The 18559-nt window shown below is 46.9% G+C and overlaps 1 protein-coding gene across 1 annotated transcript in view; it reads right to left on the bottom strand.

The window, feature by feature from the left end:
* The window catches only part of LOC145359643 (microtubule-actin cross-linking factor 1, isoforms 6/7-like), a 163427-nt gene that overhangs the window by 116764 nt on the left and 28104 nt on the right, over positions 1–18559 (bottom strand). Inside the window, exons 2-4 of the mRNA XM_080214354.1 lie at positions 16428–16622; positions 4632–4757; positions 4324–4467 (exon numbers count right to left, since the gene is read on the bottom strand). Coding sequence (XP_080070480.1) covers positions 4324–4467; positions 4632–4757; positions 16428–16622 — 465 coding nt within the window. The remainder of the gene's footprint in view (positions 1–4323; positions 4468–4631; positions 4758–16427; positions 16623–18559) is intronic.

Here is an 18559-nt window from a genome sequence, read left to right as displayed (position 1 = left end):
ACACATGGGGTTCCACCACCTGCTGTGACCACATAAACTGAGCAATCATTAGGTGTGGGATTTTCATACTCTCCTACCGCTATGTTGTTCCAGCCCCGCCGAAGTTAATGGGTTTTGAACATTTCACGACACCCCTGCTGCACTGTGCTTGTATAATTCCACGATGGGGCTATGATCAATCCACTGGGTGTGCTGTCCCACTCAAATCCCTCCCTCTTGAACATTCCCACATTCTGGGTGGGGTCGCAGTGACCCAGTGGTATTGTTGCTAGATCAGTAATCCAAAGGCCTGAGATAATTCCTTGGGGATCTGGGTTAAAAACCTACCCCAGTGTTATCTGGGATGTGGGAATTCAGAGACCTTTCCAGAGTCCCTGACTGCTTCATGTGCAGGAAGTGTGTCCAATGCAGCTCCTGTTAGAACGCTTGACAGCTCTGGAGCTGCAGATGGTTTCACTTTGGAGCATCCACGATGCTGAGGACGTCATGGGTGGAACATTCAGTGAGTTGTTCACACGGCAGATAAAAATTACTGAGGGAGATAGAGAATGGGTGACCAACAGGCAGAGGAAAAGTAGGAAGGCAGTGCAGAAGACACCTGCGGTCATCTCCCTCTAAAACAGATATACCATTTTGGATACTGTTGGAGGATATGGCTCACCAGGGGAAAGTGGCAGCAGAGGGGTTCGTGGCATCATGGTTGGCTCTGCTGAACAGGAGGCAGGAAAAAGAGTGGCCTTCCTAGTCCAAGGGTCAAGGATGTCTCGGAGCGGCTGCAGGACGTTCTGGAAGGGGGAGGGTGAACAGCCAACTGTCATGGTGCATATAGGCACCAACGATATAGGTAGAAACAGAATGAGGTCCCACAAGCTGAATTCAAGGGGTTAGGAGTTAAACTAAAAAGTAGGACCTCAAAGATAGTAACGTCAGGATTGCCCCCAATGCCACGTGTAGGAATGTCAGGATGGCTAAGATGAATATGTGGCTTGAGGAATGGTGCAAGAGGAAGGGGTTTACATCCCTGGGATATTGGAACCAATTCTGGGGGAGTTGGGGCCAGAACAAATTGGACGGTCTGCACTTGGACAGGACTGGAACTAATGTCCTAGAACATAGATCATTACAGTGCAGTACAGGCCTTTTGGCCCTCAATGTTGCGCCGACCTATGAAACCAATCTAAAGCCCATCTAACCTACACTATTCCAATATCATCCATATGTTTATCCAATTACCATTTAAACGCCCTTAATGTTGGCGAGTCCACAACAGTTGCAGGCAGGGCATTCCACCCCCTCATTACTCGCTGACTAAACCACTTACCTCTGACATCTGTCCTATATCTATCATCCCTCAATTTAAAGCTATGACCCCACGTGCTAGCCAGCTCCATCTGAGGAAAAAGGCTCTCACCGTCCATCCTACCTAATCCTCTGATCATCTTATATGCCTCTATTAAGTCACCTCTTAACATTCTTCTCTCTAACAAAAACAGTTTCAAGTCCCTCAGCCTTTCCTCATAAGACCTTCCCACCATACCAGGCAACATCCTGGTAAATCTCCTCTGCACCCTTTCCAATGCTTCCACATCCTTCCTATAACGCGGAAACCAGAACTGTACGCAATACTCCAAGTGCAGCTGCACCAGAGTTTTGTACATCTGCAACATGACCTCATGGCTCCTCTACCAATAAAAGCTAACACACTATACACCTTCTTATCAACCCTATCAACCTGGGTGCCAACTTTCAGGGATCTATGCACATGGGCACTGAGATTTCTCTGCTCATCCACACTACCAAGTATCTTACCATTAGCCCAGTACTCTTGTATTCCTGTTACTCCTTCCAAAGTGAATCACCTCACACTTTTCTGCATTAAACTCCATTTGCCACCTCTCAGCCCAGCTCTGCAATTTATCTATGTCCCTCTGTAACCTGCAACATCCTTCCACACTGTCCACAACTCCACCAACTTTAGTGTCATCTGCAAATTTACTAACCCATCCTTCTATGCCCTCATCCAGGTCATTTATGAAATTAACAAACAACAGTGGCCCCAAAACAGATCCTTGCCATACACCACTAGTAACTGAACTCCAGGATGAACATTTCCCATCAACGTTTTGGAATGATAGGAAGGAAATTGCGGGTCCCCTAGCTGAGATATTTGAAACATTGATAGTCACGGGTGAGACGCTTGGAGATTGGAGAGTAGCAAATGTTGTGCCTTTGTTTAAGGAAAAGCCTGGGAACTACAGGCCAGTGAGCCCCACATCTGTAGTGGGTAAATTGTTGGAAGGTATTTTGAGAGACAGGATCTACAGGCATTTAGAGATGCAAGGACTGATTAGGGACAGTCAGCATGGCTTTGTGAGTGAAAAATCATGTCTCACAAATTTGATTGCGTTTTTTGAAAGGGTAATCAAGAAGGTAGATGAGGGCAGTGCAGTTGATGTTGTCTACATGGGCTTCAGCAAGGCCTTTGACAAGGTACCGCATGGTAGGTTGTTCACGGTGTCACAGTCGGGGCGGCACGGTGTCACAGTCGGGGCGGCACGGTGTCACAGTCGGGGCGGCACGGTGTCACAGTCGGGGCGGCACGGTGTCACAGTCGGGGCGGCACGGTGTCACAGTCGGGGCGGCACGGTGTCACAAAGTGGTAAATACGTGGTCACTTTTAACATTTAAGAAAAACTTGGACAGGTTCATGGATGAGAGGGGTGTGGAGGGATATGGTTCAAGTGCAGGTCAATGGGACGAGGCAAAAAATGGTTCGGCACAGACAAGAAGGATCAAAATGCCTGTTTCTGAGCTGTAATTTTTGATGGTTGGTTCCAAGATTGGTGGAACGGCAAATTGTGCGGAGGGTGTGGAGAGTCTGCAGAAGGATCTAGATAGGCTGGGCGAATGGGCCAGGAAATGGCAAATGGAATTTAATGTTGGCAAATGTGAGGTTGTCCACTTTGGCAGGAATAATGGTAGGAAGGACTATTACTTAAGTGGCGAAAAACTGCAGCAGGCGACGGTGCAGAGGGACCTCGGGGTCCTTGTGCATGAGTCACAAAAACCCAGCTTGCAGGTGCAGCAGGTGGTCAGGAAGGCGAATGGGATGCTGGCCTTCATAGCGAGGGGGATTGAATATAAAAGTAGGGAGGTCTTGCTGCAGCTGTATAGGGCATTGGTGAGGCCGCAGCTGGAGTACTGTGTGCAGTTTTGGGCGCCGCACTTACGCAAGGATATTTTGGCCTTGGAGGGAGTGCAGAGGAGGTTTACTGGGCTGATACCGGAGTTGAGGGGGTTGAACTATGAGGAGAGGTTGAATAAACTAGGCTTGTACTCGTTAGAGTTTAGAAGAATGAGGGGAGATCTCATTGAGACGTATAAGATGATGAATGGGATGGATAGGATAGAGGTGGAGAGACTCTTCCCGATCAGAAAGGACAGTAGGACTAGGGGGCACAGCCTCAAGATAAAGGGGGGGCCGGTTTAGAACGGAGTTGAGAAGGAACTTCTTCACTCAAAGGGTGGTGAATCTCTGGAATTCTCTGCCCGTTGAAGTGGTGGAGGCTGCCTCGCTCAATATTTTTAAGACGCGGGTTGATAGGTTTTTGATAGGAAAGGGGATTAAGGGTTATGGGGAGAGGGCGGGAATGTGGAACTGAGCCACGACAGATCAGCCATGATCTTATTGAATGGCGGGGCAGGCTCGAAGGGCTAGATGGCCTACTCCTGCTCCTATTTCTTATGTTCTTATGTTCTTATGGTTCTATGGTTCTATGGGAGGGTGGATATGGAATGCTTCAGAGGAAGAGAAAGAATTGAATACAAAAATGCTAATTCCAGATGTTTAGAGTACTTGCAACTGGATCTCAGGAGACAGGAGAACTGGTCAGGTTCCAATTCCTGTAACTTGGCCTACTATCTTCTGGGATGGCTACATCGTGTGTTGACTTGCAGAGGTCAGAGCTGAGCTAGGCATGTTCCTGATCCTGCTCCATTACATCCCAGACTCTTGTTCCTGCCAATGTTTGCTTCCTCCCAACTCCTTGAATCCTCCTCATGCTGTTCCCCCGTGACCTCTGCATTACAATACCTGCTCCCTTGCCCTAGGGTGTAATTGGCACTGACAACACCTGTGCTCCTGGTATCCAAGAATATTCCCGACTCTCAACCAATGGTCAAACAATTTTTTTTATATTTTCGTTAAAATTTTAATTCTGGGACAAAGTTGTTCTAGCTGTGCCCCAAGTGGGTGGCATCAGAGGTCGCAATGGGGTTAGAGTGTTTTGCACTCGCTAATCGTACACCACAACTCTGACTCACCTCTTCCCATCGCTTGTGGATGCTGTTGAGCCAGGATTGGATGGCATTGACTGAGTTGGGATTACAGGAAATCAGGATCTGCTTCCCCAACAAGGCGACACCATCCAGAGCGAGACGTTCATTCTCCAGATTGTTCATATGTTCCTGCAACAGGAATCAGGAAAATATCATCTAACGCCATCGTGTCCCCCCTCCCCATTCCTCTCCCTCACTCCTCCGTTTTCTCCCTTATCCTTTACCCCTGTCCAACAATCACCCTCCCTCCTTCTCCATTCCCCTTCCAATTCCTGCCTCTCGACTAGACCCACCTGGTGCTGTTCCTTAAATTCCAGCAGAGCTTCTTCTCCTTCTGGGATAAGTTCAAGCTTCAGTTTTCTCTCCATCTCCATCAAGCGACTGAGGAAACCCTGAACAGAAGACTGAAACTCTTCAGCCTAGAGTTGAAAATGCGGTAGAAAGTAGTCATTGTGAAAGCACCTGGACCTCAACAGCGACAAAGATCTTAAATATGAATTCCCTGGTTATTGACACCCCCCCACTACAGGGAAATGCTTCTACCTATCCATCCTATCTATGTCCCCCCTCATTCTTCTCTGCTCGAAGGAAAATAACCCCAGCCTAATCAGATCAGCCTCTCTTTATAGCTGAAACACTTCAGCTCAAGCAACATCCTGGCAAAACTCCTCTGTACCCTCTCTACTGTAATCACATCCTTCCTATAGTGTGTGACTAGAACTGCACACCTATCGAGTGACCTAGTGAATGTTGGAAACCTAAGAACATAAGAAATAGGAGCAGGAGTAGGCCATCTAGCCCCTCGAGCCTGCCCCGCCATTCAATAAGATCATGGCTGATCTGAAGTAGCTCAGTTCCACTTTCCCGCTTTCTCCCCATAACCCTTAATTCCCTTGCCCACCAAAAACCTATCTACCCGTGTCTTAAATATATTTAGCGAGGTAGCCTCCACCACTTCAACGGGCAGAGAATTCCAGAGATTCGCTACCCTTTGAGTGAAGAAGTTCCTCCTCAACTCTGTTCTAAACTGCACCCCCCCCTTATCTTGAGGCTGTGCCCTCTAGTCCTGCTGTCCTTTCTGAGCAGGAAGAACCTCTCCACCTCTACCCTATCCATCCCTTTCATCATCTTATACGTCTCAATGAGATCTCCCCTCATCCTTCTAAACTCTAACGAGTACACACCCAGTCTATTCAGCCTCTCTTCATAGCTCAACCCCCTCAAAACCAGTATCCGCCTAGTGAACCTCCTCTGCACTCCCTCCAAGACCAAAATATCCTTGCGCAAGTGCGGCGACCAAAACTGCACACAGTACCCCAGCTGTGGCCTCACCAGTGCACTGTACAGTTGCAGCAAGACCTCCCTACTTTTATATTCAATCCCCCTCGCTATGAAGGCCAGCATCCCATTTGCCTTCCTGACCACCTGCTGCACCTGTAGGCTGGGTTTTTGCGACTCATGCACAAGGACCCCCAGGTCCCTCTGCACCATAGCATGCTGCAGCTTTTCGCCCTGTAAGTAGTAGTCCTTCCTATTATTATTCCTGCCAAAGTGGATAACCTCACACTTGCCAACATTGTATTCCATCTGCCAGGTCCTAGCCCACTCGTTCAGCCAATCTAGATCCCTCTGCAGACTTTCTACACCCTCCGCACAGTTGGCTTTTCCACTTATCTTTGTGTCATCAGCAAATTTCAACACCTTACACTCAGCTTCCTCCTCCAGACCATCTATATAAATGGTAAATAGCTGAGGCCCCAGCACTGATCCCTGGGGCACTCCACTCGTCACCAAGCGCCAATCCGAATAGCACCCATTGACACCCACTCTCTGCCTCCTATTTGACAGCCAATCCCCTATCCACGCTAACACCTTACCCCAACTCCATGCCCCTTAACCTTCTGTAACAACCTTTTGTGCGGCACCTTATCAAACGCCTTCTGAAAATCGAGAAACACCACATCCACCGGTTCCCCTCTATCCGCCGCACTAGACACATCCTCATAGAATTCCAATAAATTCGTCAGACGCAACTTTCCCTTAACGAATTCGTGCTGCGTCTGCTCTATCAAACAATTCTTCTCAAGATGCCTCGCTATTTCCTCTTTGATGACGATTCAAGCATTTTTCCTACAACAGACGTTAAACTAACCAGCCTATAATTCCCTACCTTTTGCCTGCTACCCTTTTTAAACAGCGACGTAACATTAGCCACTTTCCAATCTCCCGGCACTTCCCCGGGTGCATTCCATCCGGTCCTGGGGTCTTGTCCACCATCAGTCCCACTAGTCTGCCGAGCACTACCTCTCTAGTGACAATGATCTCATTCAACTCCTGCCATCGTTCCATCGTTAACACCCGGCAAACTATTCGCGTCCTCCTCCGTGAAAACTAAAGCAAAAAACTTATTCAAGGCCTCATCCCCCACCACTAAATCCCCCCTCTCATCCTCTAAGGGTCCAACATTCACCCGAGCCAGCCTCCTCCTCTTTATATATTTATAAAAACTCTTACTATCCTTTTTTATATTTAGCGCTAGCCTAGATTCATAGTCTATCCTTCCTTTCTTTATCAACTTCTTCGTCATTCTTTGTTGATATTTAAACCTCTCCCAATCCTCTTCATTATCTTGAGGCTGTGTCCTCTAGTCCAGCTATCCTTTCTAAACGGGAAGAATCTCTCTACCTCTGCCCTACCCTAGGAGAGACTGAGGGATTTGAGGTTGTTTTCGTTAGAAAGAAGGCGGCTACGAGGGGACCTTATTGCACCCGTGTCTTAAAAATATTTAGCGAGGCAGCCTCCACCACTTCAACGGGCAGAGAATTCCAGAGATTCACCACCCTTTGAGTGAAGAAGTTCTTCCTCAACTCCGTTCTAAACCGCCCCCCCTTTATCTTGAGGCTGTGCCCCCTAGTCCTACTATTCTTTCTGAGCGGGAAGAGTCTCTCCACCTTTATCCTATCCATCCCCTTCATCATCTTATACGTCTCAATGAGATCTCCCCTCATTCTTCTAAACTCTAACAAGTACAAGCCTAGTTTATTCAGCCTCTCCTCATAGCTCAACCCCCTGAACTCCAGTATCCGCCTAGTAAACCTCCTCTGCACTCCCTCCAAGGCCAAAATATCCTTGCGTAAGTACGGCGCCCAAAACTGCACACAGTACTCCAGCTGCGGCCTCACCAATGCCCTATACAGCTGCAGCAAGACCTCCCTACTTTTATATTCAATCCCCCTCGCTATGAAGGCCAGCATCCCATTCGCCTTCCTGACCACCTGCTGCACCTGCAGGCTGGGTTTTTGCGACTCATGCACAAGGACCCCAAGGTCCCTCTGCACCATCGCCTGCTGCAGTTTTTCGCCACATAAGTAATAATCCTTCCTACCATTATTCCTACCAAAGTGGACCACCTCGCACTTGCCAACATTAAATTCCATTTGCCATTTCCTGGCCCATTCGCCCAGCCTATCTAGATCCTTCTGTAGACTCTCCACACCCTCCGCACAATTTGCCGTTCCACCAATCTTGGTGTCATCAGCAAATTTCGACACCCTACACTCGGTTCCCTCCTCCAGATCATCTATATAAATGGTAAATAGCTGAGGCCCCAGCACCGAGGGATTAAGGGTTATAGGGTTATGGGGAGAGGGCGGGAATGTGGAACTGAGACACGACAGATCAGCCATGATCTTATTGAATGGCGGGGCAGGCTCGAAGGGCTGGATGGCCTAAGGTTCTATGTTCTTATTAGAGGTTTAGATAGGGTGGACAGTGATAGCCTTTTTCCTCGGATGGAGAAAGCTAGCACGAGGGGGCATAGCTTTAAATTAAGGGGTGGTAGATATAGGATGGATGTCAGGGGTAGGTTCTTTACCCAGAGGGTGGTGAGGGATTGGAATGCCCTGCCTGCTGCAGTTGTAAATGCTCCTAGTTTGGGGGCGTTTAAGAGATCCATGGATAGGTTTATGGATGGAAAGGGTTTGGTTTAGGTTAGAGGGTCATTGCTTTTTAACTGGTCGGCGCAACATTGTGGGCCGAAGGGCCTGTTCTGCGCTGTAATGTTCTATGTTCTACCCATCCCCTTCATTATCTTATACGTCCCTATAAGATCCCCCCTCAACCTTCTAAACTCCAATGAGTACAGACCCAGTCTATTTAGTCTCTCTTCATAGTCCAACCCCCTCATCTCCGGTATCAGCCTAGTGAACCTCCTCTGCACTACCTCCAAGGCCAATATATCTTTCCGCAAGTGCGGCGGCCAAAACTGCACACAGTACTCCAGCTGTGGCCTCACCAGTATCCTGTACAGTTGCTGATGTTATATGCACTGGCCTGTAAAGATCTGATTTTTCCCTACTATTCTGGGGTATATCCCATCAGTCTTCAACTGATCTATATCCTGCTGTATCCTCTGATGGTTCTCGTCACTATCCACAATCCACCAACCTGTGTGTCATGTGCAAACTTACTAATCAAACCAGTTACATTTTCCTCCAAATCATTTATATATATATTACAAACAGCAAAGGTCCCAGCACTGATCCCTGAGGAACACCACTTGTCACAGCCCTCCATTCAGAAACACACCCTTCCACTGCTACCCTCTGTCTTCTTTGAACGAGGCAGTTTAGTATCCACCTTGCCAGCTCACCTCTGATCCCATGTGACTTCACCTTCTGTACCAGTCTGCCATGAAGGACCTTGTCAAAAGCCTTACTGAAGTCCATGTAGACAACATCCACTGCCCTACCCTCATCAATCATCTTCATCATTTCCTCACAAAACTCAATCAAGTTCGTGAGACATGACCTCCCCTTCACAAAATCACCATGCCTCTCAGTAATATATCCATATATTTCCAAATGGGAATAAATCCTGTCTCGAAGAAACCTCTCCAGTAATTTCCCTACCACAAAATGTAAAGCTCACCGGCCTGTAATTACTTGGATTATTTTTGCTACCCTTCTTAAACAAAGGAACAACATTGGCTATTCTCCAATCCTCTCGGAGATCCCCTATAGCCAGTGAGATTTCCCTCAAGGCCCCAGCAATTTCCTCTCTTGCCTCTCTCAGTATTCTCGAGTATATTCCATCAGGCCTGGAGGCTTGTCTACCTTGACGATTCTCAAGAGCCCCAACACTTTCTCCTTTTTGATCTCAACATCTCTCAAACTATCTACACATCCTTTCCCAAACTTATCATCCACCAAGTCCTTCTCTTTGGTGAATACTGACGCAAAATATTAATTTAATACCTTGCCCATTTCCTCTGGCTCCACACATAGATTCCCTCCCTTGTCCTTGAGTGGACCAACCCTCTTCCTGGCTGGAAGGAATAATAGTAGGAGGAGGGATTACTATTTAAAGGGCAAAAAGCTGCAGCATGCTACGGTGCAGAAGAACCTGGGGGTCCTTGTGCATGAGTCGCAAAAACCCAGTCTGCAGGTGCAGCAGGTATTCAAGAAGGCGAATGGGATGCTGGCCTTCATAGAGAGGGGGATAGAATATAAAAGCAGGGAGGTCTTGCTGCAACTGTACAGGGCACTGGTGAGGCCGCAGCTGGAGTACTGTGTGCAGTTTTGGTCGCCGCACTTGTGGAAGGATATTTTGGCCTTGGAGGAATGCAGAGGAGGTTCACTAGGCTGATACCGGAGATGAGGGGGTTGGACTATGAAGAAAGACTAAATAGACTGAGTCTGTACTCGTTGGAGTTTAGCAGGATGAGGGGGGATGTTATAGAGATGTATAAGATAATGAAGGGGATGGATAGGATAGAGGTAGAGAGATCTTCCCGCTCAGAAAGGACAGTAGGACTAGAGGGCACAACCTCAAGATAAGGGGGGGTGCTGTTTAGAACGGAGTTGAAGAGGAACTTCTTCGCTCAAAGGGTGGTGAATCTCTGGAATTCTCTGCCAGTTGAAGTGGTGGAGGCTACCTTGCTAAATATATTTAAGACACGGGTAGATAGGTTTTTGGTGGGCAAGGGAATTAAGGGTTATGGGGAGAAAGCGGGAAAGTGGAACTGAGCTACTTCAGATCAGCCGTGATCTTATTGAATGGCGGGGCAGGCTCGAAGGGCTAGAAGGCCTACTCCTGCTCCTATTTCTTATGTTCTTATGGCTACCCTCTTGCTTTTTATATATATGTGTGAAAAGCATTGGGATTTTCCTTAATCCTGCTGGCCAATGCTTTTTCATGACCCCTTTTGGCTCTTCTTACTCCTTGCTTAAATTTCTTTCTACTTTCCTTGTATTCCACACTTGCTTTGTGTGTTCCCAGCCTCCTAGCTTTGACAAATGCTTCCTTTTTCTCTTTGACAAGGTTCACAATATCTCTCGTTATCCAAGGTTCCCAAAACTTGTCATACTTATTCTTCATTCTTACAGGAATGTGCCGGTCCTGAATCCCTATCAACTTACACTCGAAAGCTTCCCACATGCCAGATGTTGCTTTGCCCTCAAACATTTGCCCCCAATCTACATTCTTCAGTTCCTGCCTAATATTGTTGTAAGTAGCCTTCCCCCAACTTAGCACCTTAACTTGAGGACTACACTTATCTTTATCCATCAGTATCTTAAATCTTACTGAATTGTGGTCACTGTTCCCAAACTGGTCCCCTGGCCAGGCTCATTCCCCAATACCAGGTCCAGTACGGCCCCTTCCCTAGTTGGACTATCTATATTCTGTTTCAGGAAGTCCCCCTGGATGCTCCTTACAAACTGCCCCATCCATGCCCCTGGACTAATCAATGTGGGGGAAATTAAAATCTCCCACCACAACAACCCTGTTACTCATAAACCTTGCCAAAATCTACTTACACATTTGTTCCTCAGTTGGAACTGTTGGGTGGCCTATAGTAAACCCCCAACATTATGACTACACCTTTCCTATTCCTGAGCTCTACACATATTGCCTCCCTATATGAGCCCTCTGAGGTGTCCTCCTGCAGTACAGCTCTCGTATTCTCCTTAACCAGTAGTGCAACTCCCCCACCCCTTTGACATCGCAGCACGGATTCGTGAAGGGGAAGTCGTGTTTGATGAATTTATTGGATTTCTATGAGGATGTGACTAGTGCGGTAGACAGGGGGGAACCGGTGGATGTATTTTTAGATTTCCAAAAGGCGTTTGATAAGGTGCCTCATAAAAGGTTGCTACAGAAGGTTAGGGTGCACGGAGTTAGGGGTAAGGTGTTAGCGTGGATAGAGGATTGGCTGTCTAAAAGGAAGCAGAGAGTCGGTATCAATGGGTGCTATTCTGATTGGCGGTTGGTGACGAGTGGAGTGCCGCAGGGATCGGTGCTGGGGCCCTCAGCTATTTACCATTTATACAGATGATCTGGAGGAGGGGGCTGAGTGTAGGGTGACAAAATTTGCTGATGACACGAATGTGAGTGGAAAAGCAAGTTGCGTGGAGGGTGTGGAAAGTCTGCAGAGGGATCTAGATAGGCTGAGCGAGTGGGCGAGGACCTGGCAGATGGAGTATAGTGTTAGCAAGTGTGAGGTTATCCACTTTGGCAGAAATAATAGTAGGAGGGATTATTATTTAAAAGGCAAAAAGCTGCAGCATGCTACGGTGCAGAGGGACCTGGGGGTCCTTGTGCACAAGTCGCAAAAACCCAGTCTGCAGGTGCAGCAGGTGATCAAGAAGGCGAATGGGATGTTGGCCTTCATAGCAAGGGGGATAGAATATAAAAGCAGGGAAGTCTTGCTGCAACTGTACAGGGCACTGGTGAGGCTGCAGCTGGAGTACTGTGTGCAGTTTTGGTCGCCGCATTTGCGCAAGGATATTTTGGCCTTGGAGGGAGTGCAGAGGAGGTTCACTGGGCTGATATCGGAGATGAGGGGGTTGGACTATGAAGAGAGCCTAAATAGACTAGGTCTGTACTCGTTGGAATTTCAAAGGATGAGGGGGGATCTTATAGAGACGTATAGGATAATGAAGGAGATGGATAGGGTAGGAGGTAGAGAGATTCTTCTCACTTAGAAAGGATAGCAGGACTCGAGGGCACAGCCTCAAGATAAGCGGTGGGGGGGGGGGGGCGCAGTTTAGATCAGAGTTGAGGAGGAACTTCTTCACTCAAAGGGTGGTGAATCTCTGGAATTCTCTACCTCGCTAAATATATTTAAGTCACGGGTAGATAGGTTTTTGATAGACAGGGGAATTAAGGGTTATGGGGAGAAAGCGGGAAAGTGGAACTGATCTACTTCAGATCAGCCATGATCTTATTGAATGGCGGGGCAGGCTCGAAGGGCTAGATGGCCTACTCCTGCTCCTATTTCTTATGTTCCCATGTTCCTATCCTCCTCTATCACGCCTGAAACATTTATATCCTGGAATATTAAGCTGCCAAATCTCTCCCCCGCCTTAACCAAGTCTCTGTAATGGCAACTAAATCATAGTTTCTTGTATTAATCCAAGCTCTAAGTTCATCTGCCTTACCTGTTACACTTCTCGCACTGAAACAAATGCACTTCGTAAATGTAATCCGGACAAATGTGAGATAATGCATTTTGGAAGGTCTAATAGAACATAGAACATAGAACATTACAGTGCAGTACAGGCCCTTCGGCCCTCGATGTTGCGCTGACCAGTGGAACCAATCTAATGACCCTCTAACCTAAACTATTCCAATGTTATCCATATGCCTATCCACTGACCATTTGAACGCCCTTAAAGTTGGCGAGTCCACAACTGTTGCAGGCAGGGCATTTCACGCCCTTACTACCCTCTGAGTAAAGAACCTACCTCTGACATCCGTCCTATAATTACCACCCCTTAATTTAAAGCTATGTCCCCTCGTGTTAGCCTCGTGTCCCCTCACCATCCGAGGAAAAAGGCTCTCACTGTCCACCCTATCTAACCCTTTGACTATCTTGTATGCGTCAATTAGGTCACCTCGTAACCTTCTTCTCTCTAATGAAAATAACCTCAAGTCCCTCAGCCTTTCCTCATAAGACCTCATAATACAGATAGGAAATATACAGTAAATAGCAGGACCCTTAGGAGTATTGATAGGCAAAGGGATCTGGGTGTACAGGTATACAGGTCACTGAAAGTGGCAATGCAGGTGGAGAAGGTAGTCAAGAAGGCATACGGCATGCTTGGCCGGGACTTTGAGTTTAAAAATTGCCAAGTCATTTGCCACTTTATAGAACTTTAGTTCAGCCGCACTTGGAATATAGTGTTCAATTCTGGTCGCCACAGTACCAGAAGGATGTGGAGGCTTTGGAGAAGGTACAGGAATGATTTACAGGATGTTGCCTGGTATGGAGGGTATTAGCTATGAGGAGAGATTAGAGAAACTTGGTTTGTTCTCACTGGAGCGATGGAGGTAGTGGATGAGGTGGAGGGCTCTTGCAGGCTGGAAAGAGACATTGATAGGATGCAGAGCTAGGCCGAAAACTGGCAGATGGAGTTTAACCCTGATAAGTGTGAGGTGATTCATTTTGGTAGGATAAGCTTGAATGCAGATTACAGGGTCAACGGCAGGGTTCTGAGGAATGTGGAGGAACAGAGAGATCTTAGGGTTCATATCCACAGATCCCTGAAGGTTGCCACTCAAGTGGATAGAGCCGTGAAGAAGGCTTATAGTGTGTTAGCGTTTATTGACGGGGTTTGAGTTTAAGAGCTGTGGGGTTATGCTGCAACTATACCGGACATTGGTGAGACTACATTTGCAATATTGTGTTCAGTTCTCATCACCTCACTATAAGAAGGTTGCAGGAGCTTTGGACAGAGTGCAGAGGAGATTTACCAGGATGCTGCCTGGTTTGGAGGGTAGGTCTTTTGAGGAAAGGTTGAGGGAGCTGGGGATTTTCCCTTTGGAGCAGAGGAAGATGAGAGGCTACTTAATAGAGGTTTATAAGATGATGAGAGGGATCATGAGAGAATGGCTCATGTTGTTCTGTTGTTTAAAAAAGGTTCCAAAAGAAATCCAGGAAATTATAGGCCAGTAAGTTTGATATCAGTTGTGGGCAAGTTATTGGAGGGTGTGATAAGGGGGAATAGGATTTACAAATATTTGGATAGACAGGGACTTATTAGGGAGAGTGAACATGCCTTTGTGCGTGGTAGGTCATGTTTAACCAATCTATTAGAGTTTTTCGAGGAGGTTACCAGGTAAGTGGATGACGAGAAGGCGGTGGATGTTGTCTACCTGGATTCCAGCAAGGCCTTTGATAAGATCCCTCATGGGAGGTTAGTTAGGAAGGTTCAGTCGCTAGGTATACATGGGGAGGTAGTAAATTGGATTAGACATTGGCTCAATGGAAGAAGCCAGGGAGTGGTTGTGGAGGATTGCTTCTCTGAGTGGAGGCCTGTGATTAGTGGTGTGCCACAGGGATCAGTGCTGGGTGCATTGTCGTTTGTCATCTATATCAATGATCTGGATGATAATGTGGTAAATTGGATCAGCAAATTTGCTGATGATACAAAGATTGGAGGTGTAGTGGACAGTGAGGAAGGTTTTCAAAGCTTGCAGAGGGATTTGGACCAGCTAGAAAAATAGGCTGAAAACTGGCAAATGGAATTTAACGCAGACAAATGTGAGGTATTGCACTTTGGAAGGACAAACCAAAGTAGAACGTACAGGGTAAATGGTAGGACTCTGAAGAGTGCAGTTGAACAGAGGGATCTGGGAATACAGGTGTAGAATTCCCTAAAACTGACATCACAGATGGATAGGGTCGTAAACAGTGCTTTTGGTACATTGGCCTTTATAAATCGGAGTATCGAGTATAAAAGTTGGAGTGTTATGGTAAGGTTTTATAAGACATTGGTGAGGCCGAATTTAGAGTATTGTGTACAGTTTTGGTCACCTAATTACAGGAAGGATGTAAATAAGGTTGAAAGAGTGCAGAGAAGGTTCACAAGGATGTTGCCGGGACTTGAGAAGCTGAGTTACAGACAGAGATTGAATAGGTTAGGACTTTATTTCCTGGAACGTAGAAGAATGAGGGGAGATTTGATAGAGGTGTGTAAGATTTTGATGGATATAGATAGAGTGAATGCAAGCAGGCTTTTTCCACTGAGGCTAGGGGAGAAAAAAAAACCAGGGGGCATGGGTAAAGGGCAAAAGGAGAAAAGTTTAAAGGGAATATTAGGGGGGGGGGGCTTCTTCACGCAGAGAGTGGTGGGAGTGTGGAATGAGCTGCCAGATAAAGTGGTAAATGCGGGGTCACTTTTAACATTTAAGAAAAACTTGAACGGGTTCATGGATGAGAGGGGTGTGGAGGGATCTGGTCCAAGTGCAGGTCAGTGGGACCAGGCAAAAAATGGTTTGGCACAGACAAGGAGGGCCAAAAGGCCTGTTTCTGAGCTGTAATTTTCTATGGTTTTTCTGTGGTTTTTCTATGGATTGATAGAGTGGCCGAGCAGAGACTATTTCCTCGGGTGGATGTAGCTGTTACTAGGAGGCAAGACTATAAGGTTCATGGTGGGAGATATACGAGGGATGTCCGAGTTAGATTCTTTACTCAGAGAGTGGTTGGGGTGTGGAATGGACTGCCTGCTGTGATAGTGGAATCAGACACTTTAGGAACTTTCAAGCTGTTATTGGATAGGCACATGGAGCACACCAGAATGATAGGGAGTGGGATAGCTTGATCTTGGGTTTGGACATAGCTCGACACAACATTGAGGGCTGAAGGGCCTGTACCGTTCTATGTTTCTATGTTGAGGGGAGACCTGATTGAAGTCTACAAGATTATGAGAGGCATGGACAGAATGGATAGTCAGAGGCTTTTTCCCAGGGTGGAAGAGTAATTACTAGAGTGCACAGGTTTAAGGTGTGAGGGAAAAGGTTTAAAGGAGATGCTCCAGGCAGATTTTTTTACACAGAGAGTAGAGGGTGCCTGGAACTTGTTGCCACGGGAGGTAGTGGAAGTGGATACGGTAGTGACTTTGAAGGGGCGCCTTGACAAATACATGAATAGGATTTGAATAGACAGATATGGTTCCCAGAAGGGTAGGGGTTATTAGTTAAGTCGGGCAGCATGGTTGGTGCAGGATTGGAGGGCCGAAGGGCCTGTTCCTGTTCTGTAATTTTCTTTGTTCTTTGAAAGGTGACTACGAAGACTGCAGTCTTACCCGATGCAAGGCAGCTTCAAGTAGGGACTGTTTCAATACAGAGAGACGGCATACTTCCTCCCACTGTTTGCTCAGTTCCTCCATCTCAGCTTTGAACCAGATCGAATCCATACATGTGTTTTTGCTCAGGTCCTTGAAAGCACTTTTGACAGCCTTAACACAATTCGCACGTTTCCCCAATTCCTTCTGAAACAGCTGCAGTGGATAGAAAGAGACAGGTAGAATCTGGCATGGTTTACCCCACTATGTTTACCCCACCATGTTTACCCCCTCTTAGGACAGCATTACTGTCACATCACTAACCTTAAGACAAAGTGTGTGAGTAGGAGCCAGATTCTGAGGTTCTTACAAAGAACAAAGAAAAGTTCAGCACAGGAACAGGCCATTCGGCCCTCCAAGCCTGCGCCGATTATGCTGCCTGCCTAAACTAAAACCGTTTGCACTTACAGAGTCCATATCCTTCCATTCCCATCCTGTTCATGTATTCGTCTAGTTGTCCCTTAAATACTGCCATTGTACCTGCTCCCACCCCCTCCCCAGGCAGCGCATTCCAGACATTCACCACCCCCTGTGTAAAAAAACTTATCTCGCACATCTCCTCTAAACTTTTCCCCATGCATCTTAAACCTATGTCCCCCAGTACTTGACTTTTCTATCCTAGGAAAGAGTATCTGACTATCCACTCTGTCCATGCCACTCATAATCTTGTAAACTTCTATCAGGTCACCCCTCAACCTCCATCGTTCTAATGAGAACAAACTGAGTTTATCCAATCTCTCCTCATAGCGAATACCCTCCAGGTTAGGCAACATTCTGGTAAACCTCTTCTGTACCCTCTCCAAAGCCTTCACATCCTTCTGGCAGTGTGGTGACCAAAATTGTACACAATATTCTAAATGAAGTCTAACTAAGGTTCAGTACAGCTGCAGCGTGACCTGACAATTTTTATATTCAATGCCCCGCCCGATGAAGGTAAGTATGCCGTATACTTTCTTGACTACCTTGTCCAACTGCATTGCTGCTTTCAGTGATCAGTGGACATGTACGCCCAGATCCCTCTGCCTGTCAATGCTCCGAAGATTTCTACCATTTACGGTATAGTTCCTTACATAACGAGAGTGCCGATGGATGTCTCTAGGAGTGAGAATGGTGGCAGACGGGCTGGGTTTATTATGGGGAAATTTTGAAACTCCAACAGCAGATACAGACTGGAAAATGAAGTAGATGGCACAGAAGTGTTGGGATGAGTCTCACACCATTCCATGGTGCATTCCCACTTGTAGTAAATTTCATGTCACAAAGGGCAGAATTCTCCCAAATAAAATTTGTGTCAGAATGATCCATATCAGTTATGGCAAAGTGAGAAAATTGCCCCCTTTATCTGAAAACTTCCAAAAAATTAAGTTGTATGTTCAAGATGAGACTATAATGAGAGATTGGGGAAACTTGGTTTGTTCTCACTGGAGTGACAGAGGTTGAGGGGTGATCTGATAGAAGTCTACAAGATTATGAGAGGCATGGACAGAGTGGATAGTCAGGAGCTTCTTCCCAGGGTGGAAGAGCCAATTACTAGGGGGTCACAGGTTTAAGGTGCAAGGGACAAGGTTTAAAGGAGGTGTACGAGGCAGATATTTTACAGTGATGGGTGACTGGAACTCGTTGCCGGGGGAGATAGTGGAAGCGGATACGGTAGTGACTTTTAAAGGGTGTTTTGACGAATACATGAATAGGATGGGAATGTAGGGATACGGTCCCAGAAGGGTAGGGGGTTTCAGTTAAGTCGGGCTGTGTGGTTGGTGCAGGCTTGGAGTGCTGAAGGGCCTGTTCCTATATTAATAGAACATAGAACATAGAACATTACAGCGCAGAACAGGCCCTTCGGCCCACGATGTTGCGCCGACCAGTTACAAAAACAATGACCCACTAGCCTATACCAATCCCTTTTCGTCCATAAACCTATCCAGAGATCTCTTAAACGCCCCCAAACTAGACGCATTTACAACTGCAGCAGGCAGGGCATTCCAATCCCTCACCACCCTCTGGGTAAAGAACCTACCCCTGACATCCGTCCTGTAGCTACCCCCCCTTAATTTAAAGCCATGCCCCCTCGTGCTAGCTTTCTCCATCCGAGG

This window comes from Carcharhinus amblyrhynchos, chromosome 2 (genome assembly GCF_965287045.1).
Source record: "Carcharhinus amblyrhynchos chromosome 2, sCarAmb.v2.hapA, whole genome shotgun sequence".
NCBI classification, from domain to species: Eukaryota; Metazoa; Chordata; class Chondrichthyes; order Carcharhiniformes; family Carcharhinidae; genus Carcharhinus; species Carcharhinus amblyrhynchos.
Note: the sequence above shows the minus strand (reverse complement) of the source record. Positions and strands in the feature narration are given on the sequence as shown.